The sequence below is a fragment of the Rutilus rutilus genome (assembly GCF_951802725.1).
Source record: "Rutilus rutilus genome assembly, chromosome: 6".
In the NCBI taxonomy this organism is placed as follows: domain Eukaryota; kingdom Metazoa; phylum Chordata; class Actinopteri; order Cypriniformes; family Leuciscidae; genus Rutilus; species Rutilus rutilus.
The window spans coordinates 15,985,568-16,011,128 of record NC_140214.1 but is presented as its reverse complement, the minus strand read 5'-3'; the positions used below and the strand labels follow the sequence as shown (position 1 = coordinate 16,011,128).

The window sequence follows — 25,561 nt, the reverse complement described above, 5'->3', positions numbered from 1 at the left end:
TTACATTTTTTTAATACAAAGATCAAAAGAACAGCATTTACTTAAAATATTCATCTTTTTGTAAAATTATAAATTGTGAATTGAATCCATCCTTGCTGAATAATCATTTTCTTTCAAAAAATCCTTCTGACCCTAAACTTTTGAATGTTTAATGATAAGAAACATTAGAATAAAGTACAGAAATTAAAACAATTTATTTATTATTTTGTTTTTGTTTAATTAAACTGTATATCATGATTTTTTTTAATTGCCAAACCCTAATTTAAACAATCATCCTAAGTATTTGCCATTTCCATTTTGATTTAGCATAATCCCAGCTTTCCTGCCTGTCTTCGCTTTGCACTTTGCATAAAGAAAACTCTACTCTTTCACTCACATGTCGACTGTGACATTCCTCTCAGCCATGAGTTTGGCCACACATGGACAGGATAATCCCTGCAGTATATACTCATATGAGACAGACAGAGGGGGAGAAATGGAAAGACAGGTTCAAGAAGGACTAAAGAGAGTGTGGCTGAAGCTCCAGCTCTTGATTAATGTGTGGCTTGTTTTTAGAGGCTCAGCGATGATCTCACTGATGTTAACTGATGACCCGTTTACTTTACTTCACTCACTCCACATGTTAGGACTTAACATGTGGCCTGCATACAAATCCAAAAACCGTATTTCTCAATCATTTAATGCTGTATAAATCACATTGCACAACATTTCACAACACCTTTTGTGAGAAGGTTTTTTACAAATGAAGTAAAATCTAGATGAATAAAACTGGAATAGTAATTGTATTTCAAATAAATAATTGGCATGACCATAATGAAAATAATTGAAACATCCCTCATCAGAAACATGTTGTCAAATATTAAATCAAACTAAAATAATCACAAATTAAAGATAAATCTACATAAACCAGATATGTCCAAACCTGCTCCTTGAGGGCCACTGTCCTGCAGAGTTTAGCTCCAGCTTGCCTCCACATGCCTGCCTGGAAGTTTCTAGTACGCTTATACCTTGATTACCTGGTTCAAGTGTGTTTAATTTGGGTTGTAGTTGAAAAACTAGTCCGCTTTACCAATCATCTATTCAGCCATCCTGTCTCCATTGCTAATACACTTTTGCATCTTACTCTCAGGTGTAAACTGGGCTACTTCAATCTGGACCCCCAAAATCCTCAGGGATGTACTCCATGCTTCTGCTTCCAGCATTCCACTGTGTGTGACAGCGCCGAGGGCTACAGCGTACACAAAATCACCTCCAACTTCGACAGGGGTGAGCATCCATCTAATAGTCAACACTCTGTATATACTCATTTCTTGAATGTGGTTTTCAACAAATGTGCCAATGTAAAGTCAACCAAAGGATTGTAACATGGAGAATGAATAAAATATGTTATATATGTCATTGAATAGACGATGAGGGCTGGAAAGGACAGCAGAGAGATGGTTCCAGCGTTCCCGTGCAGTGGTCACCCAGCTCTCGAGAGATCTCGCTCATCTCAGAAGACTACTTTCCCATCTACTTTGTGGCTCCAGGTATAATAACAGATGCAATTTCCTCTGTGTTAAAGTGGCAGAACATTGAATGACAGCAGGACATGTGTTGTCTGATCACCTGGGATGTTTTCTTTTTTGTTTCTGTAGAGAAATTTCTTGGTAATCAGCTGCTGAGCTATGGTCAGAACCTCACGCTGAACTTCAGGATTCAGAGACATGATGCTCGACTGTCAGCGGAGGATGTTGTGCTGGAGGGGGCGGGGCTTCATGTTGCTGTGCCACTTATTGCCCAGGGCAATTCCTACCCTGGAGAGGAGACACAAACTTTCGTGTTCAGGTAATGTATTTGATTTAGATTTTTATTTAAAGGGCACCTATTATGCAAAATTCACTTTTACATGGTGTTTGAACATAAATGTGTGTTGGCAGTGTGTGTACACAACCACCCTATAATGATAAAAATCCACCCAGTGCTTTTTTTTATAATCCCCATAAATCATAAGCACTGTCTCAGAACAAGCCGTTCTCAGATTCGGGGCAATGTGACGTCACTTTGCACTGGCCCCTCCCACGACTGTTGATTGACACTACAGTTTGAGCATAGAGTGAGCTGGACACAGAGTCCGCCATTGTTTCGACGCTTGAGCAGCTGTAGACAAGAATGTCTCCTAAGCGATTGAGGTGTGCTGTTGTTGGATGTAAGAATGAGCATAGCAGTCTTCATTTACTCTCGTTGTTACTCGAGGATGGCTCTGTACTGTTTGTGATCCAGCTTACGGTCTTCAGAGCGACAGGACTAACGTTACTGACCACGGCAGAAATGAAAGTGAGAGCGCGCACTTTATGACAGCTCATCGAGTCATGTTACGGATATAAGGTTTACCAGTTTATTAAGCACCCACTGAAAAGGTGTGTATATATGTTTACTGTTAGTTGTAATGAGTGTTTTGTGTACTTCGCTGTGTATGTTGATGATAATGAAAGGGAGAGAGAGAGAGTTTATGGATAAGACTTTAATGCTCACTTCTTATACTGTGTTTATTCAGCTCTTACTGTGATTCTCTGGAGTAAAACTAACGCTTCATCTTTTGTGTGATGTACAATAAACTCCATTGAACTCATCAGTATATTTTGGTCATCATTCGGACAGGGTCTGCTACAGCAGGCTTGTATTAATTGTGGATAACAGCAGATAACAAATAAGTTATAACCATAATTAAACTAAACTATACCTGTTCTATCTCCATACAGCATATATTCTCTGGCTCTGTGGGCATTATTGTCCGACTCCGAGTCGAAATGAACACCGCAACTGAGAGTTTCTGTTCTGATATTATCAGATGAGATTGTCCTGGCTCTGAGCGCGTGCTCGTCAGGCTCCGCCCCCTGTGCCAGCAGCAGCAGTTAATTTGCATTTAAAGGGCACACACTAAAACAGCGCGTTTTTCTGAGCCCCCAAAAATGACACTTTAAACATGCTGTAAAAAAAATGATCTGTTGGGTATTTTGAGCTAAAACTTCACATACATACTCTGGGGACATCAGAGACTCATTTTACATCTTGTGAAAAGAGTCATAATAGGTGCCCTTTAAACTAGGGCCAGTATTTAATTGTGATGAATCTAAATTTGTTTTCATCATTAACATCAACACATTCAAATACTCTATAATGGCTCTAGTGGCTATTCTGACAGTTAAATAAATAAAAAAGAAGATTTTAAAACATAGTTCTGCTGTAAAGATGAAATATTTAGATTTCATATTCAACTCAATCTTTTGCAAATGAATTGATTTATGCACATATGTAGCTTATCTGCTGTCCATTTGCTTGAAATGTTAAATATCATCTATTTTGTCATTCAGACTCCATGACACCACTGACTACCCTTGGAGACCCACAATGAAACATGCCGACTTCCAGAAACTCCTGCACAATCTGACTTCTATCATGATCCGTGGAACCTACAGCGCAAGAAGTACGTCTACTAATTCACTGAAGAAAAGCTTTTGTTTTTAGTCGCTCTATGAAGACAAAATATGTATGTGTTTTGATTTCTGTTTGATAATGATGACCTTGAGTTCTGTTGCCGAGACTCTTAAGGGCATTTTAACTGGTACTTGAACTTACTTAATAAAATTTCTGCTGTAGGTGCTGGTTATTTAGACAACGTGTCCCTTGTGACCGCCCGCCGTGGCGCTGGAACTCCAGCTCGTTGGGTTGAGAAGTGTACGTGTCCTCAGGGTTACGTGGGGCAGCATTGTGAGAACTGTGATCTGGGATATAGGAGGAGCCAACCTGAGCAGGGCCGTTTTAGCCCTTGCGAGCCATGCAACTGCAACAGACACAGTGACACATGTGACCCTGTGACAGGTTTGTCATCACAACTGACTTATTTGGATTGCATTGCCTTAGTGTTGATGTATCATTTACTTATCTGCTCTCAGGAGACTCAAGCCTACAGTATTTATTATCTAGATGAGGGCATTACGGAAGGTCATGTGCTCTTGATGCATGCAACATAAAAGCCATTGAAATATACTACACATGAATTTAATTATATAGTGTCACTACTTGTTATTTTACCCAGAAAGTTGGTACAAAGATCTTAATCCATAATGAAGATACACCAGAAAGGCCAAATACAGACTATAGATTGAGTCTTTTCTAGGTATTCCATGCTTACCCAAAATTCACTATAAACATACTAAACTGCAGTAATAATCAGAGTAGTACTAGTGCTACTTTTGGCTTTGTGTTAATATAACGTTGCCATCTTGTGGTGATGTGTGGTATTACAAAGCGTCTTTGTTTTGTACTTCCAGGAATGTGTAACTGCCAGCACAACACCGCCGGCATGAGCTGCGAGAGGTGTAAGGATGGATTCTATGGTGATTCTACGGTTGGCACTTCTTCAGACTGTAAACTCTGTCCCTGCCCAGAGGGTGCCACGTGTGCTGTGGTGCCCAAGACCAAAGAGGTGGTCTGTACAAACTGCCCAACTGGAACCACAGGTACAGATTCAGAGCATTCAATGAGTTTAGAGCTTATACAGTATACAACTTATAGTAAGTATTACAGCATATAATCATCCAAACTTTTAACTGTGTCCAGGTAAACGATGTGAACTATGTGACGACGGCTTCTTTGGGGACCCTCTTGGTGAAAAAGGTCGATCCAGGACATGCCAGGCCTGCAGTTGCAATAACAACATCGACCCCAACGCTGTGGGCAACTGTAACCGAGAGTCAGGCGAATGCCTCAAGTGCATCTACAACACTGCCGGCGTTTTCTGCGACCGTTGCAAAGAGGGTTTCTACGGCGATGCACGTGCCGCAAATGTAGCTGACAAATGCAAAGGTGAGTTGAATGGGAACAAAGAGCTTTTTTTTTTTTTTTACCTTTCTCAGAGCTAGAAAACCATGTTGTGCCAGCTTAAAGGAATATAATTTTTTTGTATATACTGTAGACACACTACCATTCAAAGATTGGGTGGTTTTTTAAAGAAATGTATACTTTTATTAAGCAAGTATGTGTATTTCTATTTCAAATAAACACTGTTATTTTGAACTTTTTATTCAACAAAGAATACTGAAAAAAATTTATTCTTGAGCATATTAGTATGATTTCTGAAGGATCATGTGACTGGATTAATTATTCTGAAAACTTAGCTTTGTCTTCACAGGAATAAAGAAAGCATTTATATATATTAAAATAGAAAATAGTTATTTTAAATTGTAATAATGTTACTGTTTTTACTGCATTTTATATCAAATGTGGCATTGGTTAGCATAAGATAATTTTTTTATATTATGCTATAATATGCTTATGCCTATTATATAAAAACATAGTCTTACCAACCATAAACTTTTGAATGTTTTTGTAAAATATTATTATTATTATTATTATTATTATATAACATATTTATTTGACCACCTCTGCAGCGTGCTCGTGTTCTCCATACGGTACAGTAGACAGGCAGACGACCTGCTCTCAGGTGACGGGCCAGTGTCAGTGTCTTCCACATGTCATTAACAGAGACTGTGGTGCATGCGAGCCCGGATTCTACAACCTACAGAGCGGCAAAGGCTGTGAAAGGTATTCAATCTAACTCTCTTTACGTATATCATTGATACCATATTGCGAACAGGATGTTGAACATCCTGCATGTTTTTGAAACCTTTAAAATCTTTGAATTTGTTTCCTCAGATGCAACTGCAGCCCTATTGGCTCCACAAATGGCCAGTGTGATATCGGAAGTGGCCAATGTGAGTGTCAGCCTGGGGTCACAGGTCAACACTGTGAGCGCTGTGAGGTCAACTTCTTTGGATTCAGTTCGTCGGGTTGCAAACGTACGGTTTCCTGCTGTTTTGCCTCGTCAGCAGTTCTACTAAATGCAATATTACTGTTTAATTTATCTTGCATTTTAGATTTGTTCCATTTACCATTGGTTTGTTTTTGCAGCTTGTGACTGTGACCCAGAAGGCTCTCAGTCGGCACAGTGCAAGGAAGATGGCCGTTGTCATTGTCGCCCAGGCTTTGTGGGAAGTCGCTGCGACATGTGTGAGGAGAACTACTTCTACAACCGCTCCACTCCAGGCTGCCAGCAGTGTCCCAACTGTTACAGCCTGGTCAGAGACAAGGTATGAGGTTGTCTTATGAATCCAGCACTGTTTGTTTTATAACAGAAGAGACGGCTTCTAATACGTCTGTTTTCTTTCTGTGCAGGTGAACCAGCAGAGACAGAAGCTTCTTGAACTTCAGAATTTGATCGATAATCTGGACAACAGTGAGAATACAGTGAGTGACAAGGCCTTTGAGGACAGACTTAAGGAGGCAGAGAAAACAATAATGGACTTACTGGAAGAGGCTCAGGCTAGCAAAGGTATTGCATGTCAGTGTGGAAATTTTCAAAATATTTCAATAATTAGTTTTCATCTAAGCCATTTAATTTGACATCATGTTGATTACCTTCATAAAATAAGAAAAAAAATGTTTAAAAAAGAAATTGACTGATTATAGAGCAGATATTTCATTTTACATCATAATGATTCTGTTATCTTTCACTATTATCATACAGAAGTGGATAAAGGCCTTTTGGACCGTCTAAACAACATCAACAAGACCCTGAACAACCAGTGGAACAGACTGCAGAACATCAAGAACACTGTGGACAACACGGGAACGCAGGCAGATAGAGCACGTAACCGAGTCCGTGATGCAGAGAACCTGATCAACACTGCTAGAGAGGAACTGGACAAAGCCAAAGAGGCCATCAGTAAAGTGGTGAGATTACGTCGCCAAGAGAGCATGTCGTAATATTCCACAAACAACTTGAGCTAATGATTGTGGAGTCCATTAAAATGTCTCTAAATTTTCCTTCTATTTGACTTTTAGGACATTAAAATACCCACAAGCTCTGGAGATCCAAATAATATGACACTTCTGGCAGAGGAAGCCCGTAAACTGTCAGAAAAGTGAGTTAGGACATTTCAGTGTTAACATGACTTTTTCATTCCACCAAACACAGTTTTATATAACCTTTTCTGTGGCTCTTTGCACAGACATAAAGCAGATGCCGATCAGATTGAAAAGATTGCAAAGGATGCAAATGACACTTCCACGAAGGCTTATAATATGTTAAAGAAGGCGCTCGATGGTGAAAACAAGACAAGCAGCGACATTGAAGATCTCAACAGGAAGTACGTTCTGGACATCACATTTTATAAGACTTTCTTTCTAACCAAAGCATCTTACAAATGATACAATTTTTGTTCAGCCAGTAGCTGAGGATATAAAGTAAATTAGAATAAGTTTCAAATATCATTATTATAAATTGTTGTATGTTTGTATGTATATGTGTGTATTCTCCATATATCATGTTTTAATTTTATTATACATTTTATATTCTGATTTTAAGAATGTGTTTAGAGATCTTAAATGCAGATGGTCATGCTTTACAATGAAGATGCTGTTCTTATGTGCTCAGATATATTGAAGCAAAAGATCTGGCCAAGAACCTGGAGAAACAAGCTGCTAAATTACACGCTGAAGCAGAAGAGGCAGGAAACAAAGCTCTGAAGATCTATGCTAACCTGACCAGCTTGCCTACAGTCGACACCAAAACTTTAGAGGTGCTGATTTCAGAACTTTTTCTAATTCTTGCTGAATTTACACAATCATCTTGGATGCTTCTATAATCAAATTCTCTTGAATTGTGTTTTCCACAGGATGAGGCTAATAAGATTAAGAAGGAGGCATCAGACCTGGACAAACTGATAGACAAGACCGAGAAGGAGTACAACGACCTGAGAGAGGACCTGAGGGGCAAAGAGACAGAGGTCCGCAAACTACTGGACAAAGGAAAGACTGAGCAACAGGTACGTGAGATTTGACTTTAATGTACTTGTTTTATCTCGGCTGTATGAGATTTGTTTTCAAAACGCAGTCATGGTGGTCTAAAATAAGAAAAGATGAGTGGAGCTCATGCCATGAGGCCCAGGAGCCACATAAATGATACTGATGAGAGACGAGTGATACCACTGGTCATAGTCCATAGTCTCATCCTAATCTGATTGAGTTAAATGTCACGTTCTTAATTAAAGAGCTGAACCATGAACTCAGACATTGTGCTTGTGAAACCTGCTCAGAGTGTAAGTTAACTTTTTGAGATGTTTGATAAAGTTTGGCATTTTATAAATAGCACTTTCATGATTACTTTAAGACTGGATGTTAATAATATTGTGTATTTGTTCACCCACAGTATTGCTTGTCATTCTTAGAAGTGAATGTTCCTGATAAACAGTATATTTCTTGTCAGTACAGAATTTCTGTACTTACAGAGTGTTAGCCAGTCAAGTCACTGAAGAGAGTGGTGCAGAAACCCAATATATACTGTGTTGTCCAACTCTCTTTCTGCCCCTGTCTTCTTTAGACGGCTGATCAGCTGTTGGCACGTGCAGACGCAGCGAAAGCTTTGGCTGAGGAGGCAGCAAAAAAAGGCAAATCTACCTTCCAAGAGGCCCAGGACATATTGAACAACCTCAGAGGTGAGGGCGTTTCTAAAATAATGATTAAAAAAAAGAAAATAAATATTTTTTTATCTATTATGTCTAAACAAATATATACATAAATTTTTTTATTTTTTTATTTAGATATTCATTAATATTTGTGTCTCACTTTTAGACTTCGACAAGAGAGTGAATGACAACAAAACTGCTGCTGAGGATGCCATGAGGCGAATCCCAGAAATCAATGCGACAATCAATGAAGCCAATGAGAAGACCCGACGAGCAGAGGCGGCTTTAGGCAACGCTGCCGCAGATGCTAAAGAGGCTAAAGCAAAGGCAGAGGAAGCGGAGAAAATTGCTAATGACGTACAGAAGGTACATGTTGAGTTTCTGATGAAGAATATCACAAGCATAAAGTCCTGGGATGTCTGTATCTTCATCAAATAGTCACACCACAGTTGTTTATTGCATGTTCTTACCAAATGTGATGTTTTAAGCCACATGGCTCCTCTTTATCAAAGAGTTGCCTATATATTCTAAACTATTATGTGATTTGCGTTTTTCTAATTTAGGGTTCGGCGAAGACTAAGACAGATGCAGAAAAAGCTTTTGAGGACACCATGAAACTGGATGGAGATGTGAACAATATGATGGACCAGCTCACAGCTGCTGAGAAAGAGTTAGAGAAGAAGAAAGCAGAGGCGGACGCTGACATGATGATGGCATCCATGGTGCGTTTTGGACTTTTTGTCGACCACTTGTTTTAATACCTCATTGCAGACTTTGTATTTTGATTGACTTTGCTGTTCTTCACAGGCATCTGATAATGCTAAAGAAGCTGAGGGCAATGCCAGAAAAGCCAAAAATGCTGTCAGGACAGTGCTGAGCACAATCAATGAATTATTAAGCCAGCTCGGTAAGACTATCTAGTTGCTAATCAATAATCCACATTTTTGTGACAAAAACGAATCATTTTCATTTCTGCGTTTTAAGCATTTCAACTAGCTTGAAATAATCCTAACTGTGTATTTCCTGTTCCATGCAAGATCATGCAAGATTTTCCAATTATCATAAAATTTGAATGAAAAACTAAAACTAAAATGTTTTATATTCTTGTCTTTTATACATACATATATATATATATATATATATATATATATATATATATATATAAAAATAGGTTTAATTTGAAGTACTGAAAGTGAAATCAAATTAAACTAAAACCAAATAGAAAAAACTAAAATAAACTAAAATTAAAATGATAAACTGAGAATATATAAAGTGCTTATTCAAAATATTGTGTATAGTATATACATAATACTAAACTAACACTGGTAAGCTAATAGGCTAAGCTGTTAGCTGTTAACTGAAAACGCAAAGAAAAGAAAATGTTTAACTTGATTTTTAGCTTAAAGGGTTACTTCAGGATTTAGCATTAAGCTTTGTATCAGTAGAAAACCTGTAGTATTTTCGAATTACCGTGCTTTCCTCCCTCATATCCCCCTGAGATGAGAGATTTATGTATTTTTTTGTCTGGAAAAAATCCTCCGATGACGCAAAAATCGTCATTTTGCGTCATCGGATGATTTTTTGGCCAGAGGCTAAAGACTACAGCCAGTAGTAGGGGCTGTCCCGCATGTTTTCAACCCGCCCATAGAGGGTGGGATCTCACTCACAGAATGTACACAGTGTCAGTCTTTTTTTGGAAGCTAAGCTAGCAGGCTCTTGTTCTGTGGAGAAAGCCGAGTAGTCGGGGTTACCATCCTCTTTTTCCCGGACATGTCCGGCCATCAAGATCGTCCAAAATGTCCGGGAGAGTCTAACTGAATTCATTCCGATTGGTGAATCTGAATGTAGTGTTTACATGAATGCTAAACAAGTGATCGGCTGATGTGCGTTTTAACATTGCTAAGAAAATTCCCGCTCCTCCGTGAGAGATATGATACCGGTGCGTCTCACACGCTCATCAGTAATCACGCCACCGGCCTCGCGCCGTTCTCCCACGGCCCTCAGTCTCGTCCTGCTCGTCACAGTAAACATAATGAATGGCGACTGTAGAACGCAAAATCCGAATCCCGGACATTTTGGGCGATCTCGAAATCCCGGGCAGACTCGTCACGGAGACTCACTAGTAGCCTGCGCTTTCTTACCGGTAGGCGTGGCTTGGGAGTGGCCTCCTAGGGCAGCGAAGCAAGTGCATTCTGGGAGTTGTTGTCTTTCATCCACATAAGCCAAAAATACATTTTCTGGCTTTTCTCAGTCTAGAAAGCTCCAAATTCAAAAATTATTTCACATTTCTTCTATATAAATGACCCATTTTAAATACACATTCATCTTTCCAGAGGTGAAGTATCCCTTTAATAACTCCACTTGGTATCAGTAATCAATTTCATTTCCCCATTAAATTGTGCAAGAAGAATGTAGTTCTGTGAAATGTAGTGACGTCTTAGCACACAAAATTACAACACTACCTTATCCTCTTCCAGGCAACATCGACAAGGTGGATCTGAGCAAGCTGAATCAGATCGATAACGCCTTAAAAGACGCCAAGGACAAGATGGCAGGAAGTGAGCTGGACAGGAAGCTGAAGGAGCTGAATGACGTCGCCAAGAGCCAGGAGGACATGATCAGCGACTACGACCGTCAGATCCGAGAGATTCGAGCGGACATTGCTAACCTCAACGACATCAAGAACACTCTGCCGGCAGGCTGCTTCAACACTCCGTCTCTAGAGCAGCCTTAACCTCCACGCCACACGCTACACTCCCTGTGTTCTTCAATGTCCTCATCAGACACCACCCTCAACCAAAACAGGCTGTGTTTCCTTTCAAAATCTCTTATTTGCATTTTATTTCCTTTATTAGGTTATTGTTTGTTTGTATTTCTACACGTGTCTTCGAGATCATGTTTTACAAACAGAAGACAAAAGCAGCTTTTAATTTTTTTTGATATGCAGAAATGATACGTGAAGAGAACTCCAAGCAATGGCGCTCACCAGCCGTGTGTGTGTGTGTGTGTGTGTGTGTGCGTATTTGTGTTTGTGTGTTTGTGTGTGTGCGTTATAGCCAGCTTTTAGTGACCTTAAACCCACATGACTGCACCACCTCCAGCTCTTCCTCTCAAACCTCTCTGATCTTTACCACAGAATCAGAATTATATGACTCAATCATAAGCCAAGACGTTTGTTGTGGGAAGTTTGCTACTTAAGCTAGTGTATATCATCATCGGTAACGCTCAAAGCTAACAGTGAAGGAATCTTAATTTGTTCGTAATGCGCATCTCCTTTCGCCCCTCGTGCTAGGTTTGGTACTGATAAAGCGCGTCGAGAGTGAGTCGTACACGTAAATACAGTATTTCAGCTCGTGTGTATATAAATTGTTCAGTACTAGAAGTCCCTGCATGGCTCAGCTGATTTCATACATTTCATGGTTGTGAGACATTTCAGTTTTGTGTTCGTTTTTATTTTTTCAGACGCTGCTGCTTATTACAGGTGTTCTGCGAATCACATTAACATGAGCAAAACTCAACACTATGCAACTTTGTACATTGGCGTAGCAAGACTTTTATCTGAATACACTGGTGCTAATAATTATTTCAAATGTTATATTTTTGTGTGAATGTTTTTTTTTTCTTTTTTTTTCCTTTTTTATTATAATATAGAGTTAAGGAATTGTTATTTGTGTAAATATGCTTAAATGATTCAGGAACGGCTGATTTTAAACCCAAGATCTAACCAGCCACCTCATCAGTTCATTCATGAGAAAAAAAGAAAAAAAAATCTGCCAAAATGTTATATATAAATGTTATATATATATATATAATATAAATATATATATATATATATATATATATATATATATATATATATATATTCTGTGGTATAATACGCTTGCCTGTATACATGGCTCAGTGTTGCATCATAGCTCTATCATTTATTTTATTTGTGGTTCATTTTCAGCGGATGGTGACGCGTAATGTCTTGACCCTTTAACTTGTACATCCCCCAATCATGTCTGAACATCCACATTTGTCTCTAATATTTCATATTTATCGGAATGATTTGCTTTACTTGAGATGGTAAGCTTAATCACGTGTTGCTAGTTAACCATCTATTTTAGTGCCTAAACTTTTGGACATAATCCTCTAAATGTGGACGTTGCATTTTAAGTTAAAGAGGTCTTTAAAGTCCAAATGATGATTTAGTACATTTCACTGTTTGTTTCTTACTGTTACCGTATCCGTAGTTCCTTCAGTGACAGTCTTACTCTGACAGGTTTGCTGAGTTTAGCGGTTCCTCAGCCGATAATGTCACATGGAGATTCAACTATGGAAAGTGCCACTATAAAACATCAGACATATTATAGACCTCCCCACTCTACCACTGCGGACATAAGTGCAACACGTACACGTTTATGTATAAACAGTATTTTTAATTTATAATGTATCAAGTATTTGTGATCTGTTGTTCTACAGTTAGAGTATGTGTTTGCTGCACAAGTCTTTATGTGATCCTTTGGTTCTAGAGAGTGTAATGGTTTTTAAAGACTCCCTTCCCTCTGTTTTAATCAAGGTATTCATAAACACACTCACAGGACCTGACACACCTCTGCTTGTTACCCATTTGCCTGTAAATTCGAGCGTAACATTTGAATAATAAACAGTGGTTATTACAGGATTCGTCAGCGTGTGATTTTGCTTCATTTTCTTTGTTGAATTCAATTTGTGTGTGTGTGTGTGTATGTGCATGTGTGTGGTTCAGATATTCTTTCGTTGTGAGGACAAAATGTCCCCATAAGAATAGTAATACCAGGACTTTTTTTTTTGGTCCCCATGAGGAAAACCGCTATGTTCTTTGAAAACATCCAGTTTGCAATATCAAGCAACATAATGAGCAGTTTTGCAGGCGACAGATAAAAATAACTGGAAGTGAATGACATCAGAAGCCAGACACTTTAAAATTACAAATGGCCACGCCCGCTTTTACCTGAAAAATAAGATGGGTACGGTTTGTACACTTTTGGAGGTTTTAAAACTTTTGAGGCCATGCAAGAACCCTCAAGTATGAAGATATTGTAAGGAGCCTTTATTCTATACAAGTATAAACTATATGTATAAAAAAAAAACATTTAAACTGTATAAGGCATGAACATTTAATTTATGCAGATTTGTTTTTTATTTCTTACTGTCAATTGAATAACATTCAAGATGTAGTTTCCATAAAATATTACGCCGCACATCTGTTCTCAACATTAATAAAAATAAGAAAGTGGAAAAAATTGCCATATTAGAATGATTTCTGAAGAAGAATTGTGTGACACTGAAGACTGGAGGAATGAGCTAATGAAAATTCAGCTTTGCCATCACATTAAAAATGAAAGTATTTAAAAATAGAAGTTATTTAAAACTAATATTCCATATTATTACTGTTTTTACTGTATTTTTGATCAAATAAATGCAGTCTCGGTGAACATAAAATATGTAGTTTTATTTAAAAAATCTAACCAACCCCAAACATTTGAATGATAGTATATATTTAAATAAAATGCTGACTTTAATAACCCTTAGAAATACATTTTCTAAAACGTTTTTTGTCTCGAATTGTCCATGGGCCACCTATAGCACCCTCTTGTGTCTTTATGTGGGTTTCTGGACCCCTGTTAAAAAAAATGATAACCTGCTGAAGATTGATTCTTTACAATTCAGTAATTAAACGTTAAATTCGAACCATATTCATTTCATTATAGCAGTGCAGTAAACAGTATTTATTGCTGTGCAGGAAATGACACAGAGTCATTACCAAATCTTGTTGGTCAGAATTACAGACAGATTCACTCATGAGACACAAAATCAGCACTATTAGCAATATCACTACATTTAGTAAGACTTCGCTATGATTCAGCGGTCATCATCGGATGCGGTTGCACATCATACTCATCAAACTCGATGTTAAATGTGTTTTTCTCTTCCTCAAGCCTGAAAGTACAAAATGTGAACTATACACATAATGAAAAGCATTGTGCCCTTTTTGGCCTTAACAGACTGTAAGCAACTTAGTATTTCCAAAAGTCATTTACATCTTTGACATAAGAGGCTCTCTTTTAATGTGCTGGCAGTCATGACTCTAAAAAAAGAAATAAAGAAGGTTTTTCTCAAAATCCACCAGACTGATGACTGGATTGAAAAGAGCTATCATGTGCACATATCATCTGCAGAGTTCATCATTTTTATGGTCGTTCAACTGAAGTTAAGTTTCTTTTAACACAAAATGACTGACTTATTGAAATAATAATAATAAACAATATTGAAAAGCTCACTCTTAAAAATGAAGGTTCTTTATTGGCATTGATGGTTCCATTAAGAAACTTTAACATCCATGGAACCTTTCAATTACACAAGAGGTTCTTTATAGTGGAAGAAGATTCTGTACATTTTGAAAATGTTCTTCACACTAATAAATAAATAAATAAAAATTGTTCTTTTAAGAATTAAAAGACCTCACTAAAAAGTTATTTGGGGAACCAAAATGGTTCTATGACATTGCTGAGAAAACAGTTTTTCAGAACCTTTATTTTTAAGAGTGTATGTCATATTAATTTGTCCAAATATATGACAAAATAAACTCAATTAAAGAAAAAGAAAAAAGACAATTAAATTAAAACTTAAAAAAAATTGGGAAATGTTTTGTTTTGAAAGTTTTTTATTTTATTTTATTTTATTTTATTATTTTTGCTTTTTAGGCTACTTTTTGCTTTTTCTTATGCCATAGGCTAATTTAATACACTGATAGTCATACATTTTAAAATGTGACATAAATGTCCAAACTCCTACTGGGGCCACATATTCACTCCAGTCGGTTGGTGCAAAACTTTTATGGAGCACATGATATGAATATTGCAGTGTTTTGCTTGATGTAGCTGAGAGGCAGGTTATTTCTTGTATGTTGATGACCCTCAGTGCTGTTTCTTTCTCCTGTCCCGTTACATTGTGTGTGAGGGTGTGGTGTTGGCAGAGTCCTGCGAGAGGTAGATGTACTCTATGCTGTTCTCTGCAGCCGGAGGGAAAGGGCCTGAGCATGTTTTCCTGCAGAGGTTTTAGGTGGGGCTGTGTGAGGAACAAGGTGTGGAAGATAAAGATGTGTGGCACTGGATGTTTGGGTGTGTTTTGGTAATGCGTAGCTGAGACACCTCTGACTCAGCCCAGCATCTCTCCTTTCCTCTCGGGGAGTTCATGACAGGGCGTAGCCGACTGCACACACTAGAAAATTCACTGCCCTGAGGCTTTGGATTTTTCATGAGTGGAATATATTTGGCTGTTCTACAGTGTGACTGTTCCAGAGCAGTTCAGTTTGCTCCGGTATTTTGATGACAGCTGTGGTTTTGATTTCTAAGCGACGGTCAAAGATCGAATGATCTATATCAAAGATGAACTATTTATTACTCATTTTCAATATATATGATTAAAAGATGGCAAACATCATATGATTCCGTGCCACAGTGAGTCAGGACCCATACACCCAATTTAACATGACAGTGATTCACTGCCAATTCAGATTAGACATTCATTCATTTGTAAGACACAAATGCCGAATACCAAACAAGATCCCTCACAAAAAGTGAGGCACTTTCCAGATGTTTTATGCCTATATTTCGTTCTTTAAATTCACTTGATATATGTGAAAGTTTTTGATGTGCCCAAACTTGAAATGCAATCTCATTGTGGATCTTTGTGATAAAGAAGAAAACTGCAATCTCAGAATGTTTATGATTGCTACATGTCTATGGCTTCAGTTAGGTGGTTTGTTCTTCAGTTTGGGTGTGGTTCTCTTGCCATGGTGTGAACTTCTAACAATTCAGTCCAATAAATAAATAAATGAATAAATAAATAAATAAAAAGACTTTAAATAAATAGAAGAAATGTTATGATAATAATAACAACAATATAGACAGATAGATAGATAGATAGATAGATAGACAGACAGACAGACAGACAGACAGATAGATAGACAGACAGACAGACAGACAGATGATAGATAGATAGATAGATAGATAGATAGATAGATAGATAGATAGATAGATAGATAGATAGATAGTAAAAACTACTGTCTACTGTACTGATAGATAGAAAAAAAATCTTAAGTTATATTTATATATAGGCCCATATATTACCTCAAAAACATACTTGAAAACTCTTGAAAATAATAATTACATTTTGTACACACATGAAAATGTTTTAGTTTTTAGTTTTTTATTTTAGTCATATCATATTTATTTTTATTAATTGCATAAATGTTTCTCAAAAATATGTAGAAATGAATTTAAGTAATACATTTCTAAGAAAATAACTTCTAATTGAATTAGCTACTTCTATTCAGTTTGAAAGCTGTTGCATTGTCACTTTATTAATAACAATAGGCCTAGTCCTATAGATCTGGCATGTGAAGCACAACAGAGCACAGCCTCAAGCATTAATAGGCTACATTTAATAGCACCCTTAGGCCTATATCTAAATAGGTTTAAAACAATGGGTTTAATTGTTCTCGTGCTGTGTTCTAAACTTCTGGTAGCTAGGCGCTACACGTGTTTATGTTAGGAATGGCATGATACATTTCCTATCAGGCACGTATCTCTGTGAATCACTCGTGAGTAAATATACAGTTGAGACACGGAGCTTGACGTGCCCGCGCTTGTCAAGTTGGAAGTTGTTAAATGCGCGCGCAGGGATCAGCTGGCACAACCGTTAGGTGTCCGTCTCCGCTGAGGACCGTCAATATCCTTAATATCGACCTGACACTATAAAAGAGACAACGTGCCGTTAAATCTCGTTTCTTGGATGTGGAAAATGAAGAGCAGTTGGATCTTTCTGTGCGTAGCTTGCATCTGGTATCCAGTTCACGGGACAGTTCGATGTAAGTGAAGTTTTGCCTGTCTGTTAATTTTTTTTCTACATTAGTGTGTTGACAAGTGGTAGCTACATAAAGGCTTTAATTTGCAGTAGACCTATTTTAATTAAGTAACGTTAGACCTATTGCTGAAAATCAGATTTGTGGGCATGACTTTTTTATGACAGTAGGCTAATCACCGAATGTGATAAGCAGATTGTAGAATAAATTCCAGTCTAAGAAAGCTTTAAATAAGGTGTCCAAATGGGACAACTAAAGTAAGGTTTTGAATTATCATTTCTTATTTTTTTTTTTCCTTCTTTTTCTGTTCTCTTCATATATTAACCATGCAAAATGATATTGTATTATTGAGGGGTATAGGCTATCTGGCATCGTATAACATCAGTGACAGTGATCAGAAAGTGTCTCACTTTATACCTGCATGTAGGCCTACTCTTGATTATAATATATAATATAAGCAAATAACAAACATAGCCTACATAGGCTAGAGAGACATTAGGCCTACCTCATATAGGCTACCTACCATAACAATAGCCTAACCATTACCACAATACTTTTCATGAAGGCTAGTGATGTGATTTTAAACTGGTATGATTTTAAACTTGTATTATGAATGTAAAAATAGACAGCGAGCATGTAATGTCAATCAGTGTTCTGATCATAAAATATATTAAAAACTGTTCTTTAAAAATGTAAATTATATAATTATTATTAATGCAGTCAGTGTCTATGACTAACGACCTTTGCTTCTTTTTTTCTTTTTTTCGTTTATTTTTTACAGTTATGACCAATGCTTTAATACGACTTAAGATTTTTTTTTTTTTTTTTTTTAAAGGCTACTTAAAAAACAAACAAACAAAAAAAAAAACACATTTTTGTTACAGGACTAGGCTTTATTTAGATGTAACATATTATGCCAGTATATTACAACAATAGGCTATAGGACTAGGCTAAAAGGCGATACAAATGGTGATTCAATTCTGAACAAAAATGTTAGGGAAAAAAAGTCCATTGTTTTGCGTTCCATTGCGCTGCTTTAATTGTATTTCTTTGTAAACATTCAATACATTTGCACGTATCCAGTAGCCTGGCAAGCCAGACCTGCATCAAGATACATCAAGATACAAAAAAATACATTTTGCTGCCGCTAGGGTGCGTCTAGATTTCTAGGCTACGTATCCAGCTGCTTATAGTCAGCATCTCGTGCATGAGCTCTGCTTTTCTGTGAGAACGACCCCATAAATATGAACAACTCGCATTGTTATGGGCCCTTTTCACATTTCCATGGTGCTCAGAAGCGAAATTCGTCATGTTTGGGTAAATTCAGGAGACTACAGCAAATATGATTTTTGCATTCCCATTTGCTCCAATAGCGAAAGAAAATCCATGATAGCGTTTCCGTAACTTTCCAAAAGAGGAAAAAAATATATAGAGGGTAATTATGGCAGTCAAAAGAGAGTAAAATATCAAAATTAATTGCAGTCACTCCCTCAGCCCTATTAACACCCTTACAGTAGTGCTAACTATTTTAATTTAATGCCTATGTTATATAACACAAAGTATAGGCTGTTATGAAAATATATAAAATTGCAACATCAGTCTGTACAAAGGGTCCACTGTACGGTTAGGTTTTGCTGTTGTTGCTGCCTACCTGTGTTGCTCACCTGTGGAACCCTGATATTGCCACATTAGAAGGAATGGAATGTCTGGTCTGAGTGGATGACGTTTGGTTCATGCTGACTTGATATTACCGTATTATACCGCTGTGATAAATTACCTACAAGAGCGAGCTTGCCCTACCCTCAAAGCCAGTCTATTATTTAACATCTATTATCGTCTGTGTGTTCAGCATTCTGTTGGCCTGGCTGAACATAGAGGCTGTTTTATTGCAGGTAATCCTACATGATCTAATGTGCTTACACAGCTGAGGGCATTTCTCTTTCCCTTTTAAAAGATGTCCACCCTGGAGGTCCGGTGTGTCTTTCAGATGCTTGTTGATCCTCAGACATTTGTGGTTTTGTCATTGTATGCTCTGGTAGCTTATGGTTTGTGGGTTTGAGTAATTGTCTGTGTATCCTAGAGAGTGAATATACCTTAGGGCGGGGTGTTATTTACTGCATTGGTGGCACTGTTTTATAGCTAGAAGACGGTCTTTAGATGTTACTTTCCCATGCTCACAGCAATACCACTAAAAACTTGACTGGCGCCAGTTAACTAGCAATGTGATGCTTTCTTTTTAAAGACTGTAAAAAGTTATTCAGCAGATTCCTAAACCACAGAACGTTGGGAACATCTTTATAGGGGCGCAGCGCCATGCAGCGTCAGAAGCAGAGGACTACGTGTGTGCATTTATTGATAAATTGTTATGATGTCTGCATCTGTGTAGTTCTTTATCATAAATGCAGTTTATATAATATGATGCGGGAGCAATTCAAGAGTAGTTTCCCATCCACTGTAAAACCTGGGCTATTTATTTATTTGTTTGTTTGTTTAAATTATGAAATTATTTAAATTCCTTTTATCTAAAGGGCATGAGACTTTGTGACTTTTCCTACTTTTGCTATAATTCCTACTTTAGTGCAATAAAATAGCTACAATTTGTTATGATAATCATTTTTTATAATAAATCCAAAAGCAAAACAAATGAGAAGAACTATAAAAGGGAGTGGAAATGGCAAATTAGCTAATGAGTGGTCCTCTGCTGCCATCTACTGGTTTTAGTGGTAATTTCATGTCATTTTCATGTTAAAAGTGTGTGGTTTCCACCAGGTGACAGAAATCCTCCACTAAACTTAAGTTTAGGACTAAGAACTTAAGTTAATTTTACTGCACAAATGTAGAGTAAAAAAAAAAAAAAAAAGTGTTTAAAACTATGTGTTGAAAAATAATATTTAAACAAATATTTTACCCACATATTGCCAATCTAGACATTTACAGTACTATAAAGTCTGTCTATATTCTCAATGAATATTTATGAATATAAGCTGGTTATTTAAAATGATTAGAAATTAATGAAATATTGAGGGATTGACTTGATAGGTAGCCTATATATATATATATATATATATATATATAAAGATCATACCCTCATTGGGGGCTGAGCCCTCCTAATATTGAAATCCTAGAATCACCCCTGATATGAGCCCTTCTTTGAACAGGGAAAAGTTATTGACACATCGTAACTCATCTTGGCATGTTGTCTTGCAGCCTCCACTGCTTGTTCGTGTAACGGTAAAGCTCAGTACTGCAGAGCAGATCGTCTAGGACTGTACTGTATAAACTGCCAGAGAAACACAGAAGGGCGGCACTGTGAAAACTGTAAGGAAGGATACCACCACCAGAGGGCAGGAGACAACTGTGTGCCTTGCAACTGCAACACTGCAGGTGAGCTGAACATTTATTTACTCTCCTGTTGTGTTCCAAGTCATACCGGAAAGAATTTTAGTTTTTGGGATGAACTATCTTTTAGAATGTTTTCAAAAGCAATTGATTGTTTTCTTCATCTTGTGAAATAATTTGATGCTGCATATAGAACATTAATTAAAAAAGAAAAGAAAAAGAAAAGTGTGCATGCTCTAAATTTCTTTAAAATATTTGCTAGCCTACTTGTTTTTGATATTTTTTTATATAATGCAAATATGGTTAGATATACATTTTTAATTGTGGCTTAAGTGCCTTAAGTGTTAAAGTGTAGTTTAGTTGTTCAAAATGCATGTATGCTTTGTTCTGTTCAGGTTCTCAAGGACCGTTCTGCAACAATGAGGGACGGTGTGTGTGTAAACAGGGAATTTCTGGAGACAAGTGTGACCGTTGTGATGACGGCTCTCAAGTGACTCCCAATGGATGTAAGCCTTTGAGGTGAGAATAATGAGCCCTACATCTCTGACTGCTATCTGACTATTAATATGCAGGTTTGTTTGGTTTAATTAATGATCTTCTCCTGCAGGCCAAGCTGTCGGTCACGTAACAATGGCCGTCTTACATATAATACGGAGGAGTGTCTGCCCTGCTTTTGCAATGGCCATTCAAGTGTGTGCTCTTCAGCTGAGGGATATTCCATTCACAACATCACTTCAACTTTTGAAAATGGTGAGCTTGATGTGTAACCTCTGGTTTTAGTAAATCTCATTTGGTTTTAGTTGTCTTTGTTCATTTCATTTGTCTCGTCTCACAGGACCTGAGGGCTGGCGGGCTGCCACTGGTCAAGGTGTGAGCTCCTCACAAGTGCAATTCAGGTGGTCTCTCACTCACAAAGACCTTGAGGTTATCTCTAAAGAGATCTTTCCTGCTTATCTGTTTGCTCCCGGTATGATATTATAATTTTTTTATGAATTATTGGCAATATCATAATTCTTAATGATGCATTGTAATTTCCTTGACTCTTGTGCTTCTGTGTTTAATATAGCATCTTACCTGGGGAATAAGGCATTGAGCTACGGTCAGACACTCACCTTCTCTCTGCGTCTGGACAGAGGCGTCCGTCGTCCTTCCGTCTCTGATGTCATGCTGGAAGGAGCAGGTCTTAAGGTGTCTGCTTCACTGGGAGACTTGAGAACTGTGGTGCCCTGTGGAAAGAAAATCACCTACACATTCAAGTGAGTAACATCATCAGTAATAACTAGATCTTTATGTTTTCTAAGGTAATGTGAGTGGTTTTTACCCTGCCCTGGTCCCTGCTACTATTTAAGACTATAGATTTTAGATAGAAAATAGATATCACTTATTGGCCAATTTTATAGAGGGTTTGATTTGTTCAATATTGTAAATGCACTACCGTTCAAAAGATTGTAATCTGTAGGATTTTTTAAATATTTTTATCTTACGCTCATCAAGGCTGTATTTATGTGATCAAAAATATAGTAAAAACAGTAATATTGTGGAAGATTATTACAATTCAAAATAACTGTTTTCTATTTAAATATATTTTAAAATGTAAGCAGCCAGTCTTGTCACTTGATCCTTGAAACATGATCCTTCAGAAATCATTCTAATATGCTAATTTGGTGCTCAAGAAACATTTCTTATTATTATCTATTATCAAATGAAACATTTGTGCTGCTTAATGTTTGTAGAATATTAATATTTACTATGATGATTAGTAAGTTTTATCAGTTTAATTGTGTATGCTCATTTCCCTTGTTTTAATATTGCTTATCTTTTTCCTCATCTAACACTCATGTTAATCATTAAAAACAGTAATACATTTAATAACACTTAAATGTAATATTTAGCAAATCTCAAAATTAATTTCCATTTTTTCATACTGTTCATTGTAATGTTGTAATACCTAAATTCATTTCACATGTAACATTTAAAAGAATATATTTTCAGTTGTTAATGTTTCCTTTTTTATTTGACAAAAGAGTATAGAATTTTAATATCTGCAATTTATTAGTTAGCAGCCATAACATGAAAAGTATTATCTATATGAAATTTAATATCATTATCATCCAGAATTGGTACAAAATGAAATGTTTAAAGGTATATGTCTTAGACTGATAATAATTATTACCATATTTCACAGACTGGACGAACAGCCTGGAAGCAAATGGAAACCGCAGCTCTCATCCATGGAATTTCAAACACTTCTGAGCAATCTTACAGCCATTAAAATCAGAGGAACATTTGGTGAAAATGGTGAGTGTTTAATCTCTCCAATCCAATTATGTACATGCATAAACTGTTTTAAACATGCACACAGAACGTAATGCAGAATAAAAGGATTATGTGTCTGGTTTCACAACAGGACGTGGTTATCTGGATGATGTCTCTCTGGTGTCAGCTAAACTGGGTCCCGGCACCCCTGCAGTCTGGGTAGAAAAGTGCAGTTGCCCTGCTGGTTATGATGGACTGTTTTGTGAGCGCTGTGCCACTGGATACAGGAGGCGTTTCCCTGGTCAAGGCCCCCGAAGCCCCTGTGATCCCTGCTCCTGTCAGGGTGGAACGTGTGATCCAGAAACAGGTTTGTTATTTCAATGGTTAATGCGTGTTTGTGTTTAAGTTATTAAAAAGAAGAAGCCTGTGCTGAGAAAAGTGGATTTGTTATGTTTACAGGAGGCTGTTACTCGGCTGATGAGATACCAAATCTGCAGATGTGCCCTAAAGGTTATTATGTCAACCGCCAACAGTCCAACTCCTGCCAGAAGTGTCCTTGTCCCGAGGGTGAGGCTTGTTATGTTATTCCAGGAACCCAGGATGTGATGTGTGCCCGCTGTCCCCGGGGGACTACAGGTGAGGAACACAGGGAAACTTCTTAAAGGGGATGTACACCCAAAAATCGAAACAAATTTTTCCCTCTGGCTTCTCTTTTCAATATAATGAAAGTATGTCAAAAAGCACTATAAAAGTAGCGTAAAAGTAATCCATATGAGTCATGCACTATACTGCAAGTCTACTGTAGTCATGCACTAGATTTAGTGAGGAACTTTAAATTGAACTATAAAAAACAGTTTGAATCTCATTATTTCTGTTTGTCATGTTTTTAAAGGCTCTCGTTGCGAAATATGTGATGACGGTTTTTATGGAGACCCCCTGGGAGAGTACGGCCCTCCCAAACAGTGCCAGCCCTGCGAGTGTTATGGCCATGTGGACCAGAACGCCATCGGCAACTGTGACCGCCGAACAGGGGAGTGTCGGAAGTGCCTGAACCACAGCACCGGCCCCAAGTGTGAGAACTGTGAAGATGGATACCACCACAGTTACCCCACAGACCCATGTCAGGGTACAGAAAAATACCTTGACTCTCACAAGCATAAATATAATGCTGCATACCAGTTAAGTAAATACAAAATCCATAAGAGTGAAAGTCACCTCAGTTTTTGCTTTCTTTTCTCACTGAAGCCTGCAACTGCAATCGTCTGGGCTCTGTGTCGAGTTCATGCAGCGATAAAGGCCAGTGCAAGTGTAAGGAAGGTTACGATGGACTCAAGTGTGAGAAATCAACATGTCCATCCTGCTTTAACCCAGTCAAGAGCAAGGTAAGACATTGCAGAACTGAAAACAAAATAAAGAAATACAAAATTTTCAATTATTTGATCTAAAATACTGTAAAAACAGGAACATTGTGAAATATTATTACATAAAAAAAAAAATCTATTTTAATCTATTTTAAAATGCAATTTATTACTGTGGTGGCAAAGCTGAATTTTCATCATCATTACTCCAGTCTTCATTGTCACATGATCCTTCAGAAATCATATTAAAATACTGAAACATTTATTAGTATTATTATTATCAATGTTAAAAAACAGTATTGCTACTTAATAATTTTGTGGAAATCGTGGTGATTTTTTTCAGGATTCTTTGATGAATAGCAAATTCAAAAGAACAGCATTGGTTTGAAATAGAAACCTTTTGTGATATTATAAATTTCTCTTTGCTGTCACTTTTAAACAATTTAATGTGTCCTTGCTAAATAATAATTACTTCAATTACTAATCATCCATATGTATGCGTGTGTGTGTGTGTGTGTGTGTGTGTGTGTGGTCCTGGTAAACCCTACATTATGGGGACCAAAATGTCCACACAAAGATATTAATACCAGTAATTTTTGACCTTGTGGGGACATTTCTTTGGTCCCCATGAGGAAAAAAGCTTATAAATCATGCTAAATGAGTTTTTTTTTTTTTTATGTAAAAATGCAGAACGTTTTCTGTGATGGGCAGGGTTAGGGTTAGGGTAAAGAGTACAGTTTGTACAGTATAAAAATCATTATGTCAATGTAATGTCCCCATAAAACATGAAAACCATTGTGTGTGTGTGTGTGTGTGTGTGTGTGTGTGTGTGTGTGATTTAACCATGAGAAAATAACGATCATTTAATTTGTGCTATCCTGTCAAAATAAGCACTTTACACTCTACGCTGTGTGAAAGAAAAGATGAGAGAATCCTGCTGGGTTTGATGATTGTTTATTATCTGGAGTGATATAACGGTATGTTGCTCTGCTGCCGATCTTGAACACTGACTGTGTGGGTGGAATTAAATGTGCTGTTTGCCCAGGGACCAGCACACACAGTCAAGACTGATCTCATACACAATCTCAATGCTGTTAACTGCGGTGCATTTACCAAACCTATATAACAAGAGGAAAAAACCCCACTCAAGGCTAAATATGATTAAAAAACATTAAATGATGACATTTAGCATTGGATCCAGTCCCTGCACA

At 37.3% G+C, this 25,561-nt stretch overlaps 1 protein-coding gene across 1 annotated transcript in view; it reads left to right on the top strand.

The window, feature by feature from the left end:
- lamc1 (laminin, gamma 1) overlaps nt 1-25,561 on the top strand; it is a 74,597-nt gene that overhangs the window by 44,333 nt on the left and 4,703 nt on the right. Inside the window, exons 8-39 of the mRNA XM_084412046.1 lie at nt 1,130-1,266; nt 1,407-1,529; nt 1,638-1,827; nt 3,354-3,466; nt 3,640-3,861; nt 4,314-4,502; nt 4,603-4,848; nt 5,433-5,586; nt 5,698-5,840; nt 5,953-6,131; nt 6,217-6,373; nt 6,569-6,774; nt 6,886-6,965; nt 7,053-7,190; nt 7,478-7,622; nt 7,719-7,868; nt 8,423-8,537; nt 8,674-8,873; nt 9,071-9,229; nt 9,315-9,414; nt 10,985-11,231; nt 17,288-17,403; nt 20,605-20,781; nt 21,132-21,255; nt 21,344-21,486; nt 21,572-21,703; nt 21,803-21,992; nt 22,922-23,034; nt 23,144-23,359; nt 23,452-23,628; nt 23,885-24,118; nt 24,238-24,374. Coding sequence (XP_084268172.1) covers nt 1,130-1,266; nt 1,407-1,529; nt 1,638-1,827; nt 3,354-3,466; nt 3,640-3,861; nt 4,314-4,502; nt 4,603-4,848; nt 5,433-5,586; nt 5,698-5,840; nt 5,953-6,131; nt 6,217-6,373; nt 6,569-6,774; nt 6,886-6,965; nt 7,053-7,190; nt 7,478-7,622; nt 7,719-7,868; nt 8,423-8,537; nt 8,674-8,873; nt 9,071-9,229; nt 9,315-9,414; nt 10,985-11,231; nt 17,288-17,403; nt 20,605-20,781; nt 21,132-21,255; nt 21,344-21,486; nt 21,572-21,703; nt 21,803-21,992; nt 22,922-23,034; nt 23,144-23,359; nt 23,452-23,628; nt 23,885-24,118; nt 24,238-24,374 — 5,152 coding nt within the window. The remainder of the gene's footprint in view (nt 1-1,129; nt 1,267-1,406; nt 1,530-1,637; nt 1,828-3,353; nt 3,467-3,639; nt 3,862-4,313; nt 4,503-4,602; nt 4,849-5,432; nt 5,587-5,697; nt 5,841-5,952; nt 6,132-6,216; nt 6,374-6,568; nt 6,775-6,885; nt 6,966-7,052; nt 7,191-7,477; nt 7,623-7,718; nt 7,869-8,422; nt 8,538-8,673; nt 8,874-9,070; nt 9,230-9,314; nt 9,415-10,984; nt 11,232-17,287; nt 17,404-20,604; nt 20,782-21,131; nt 21,256-21,343; nt 21,487-21,571; nt 21,704-21,802; nt 21,993-22,921; nt 23,035-23,143; nt 23,360-23,451; nt 23,629-23,884; nt 24,119-24,237; nt 24,375-25,561) is intronic.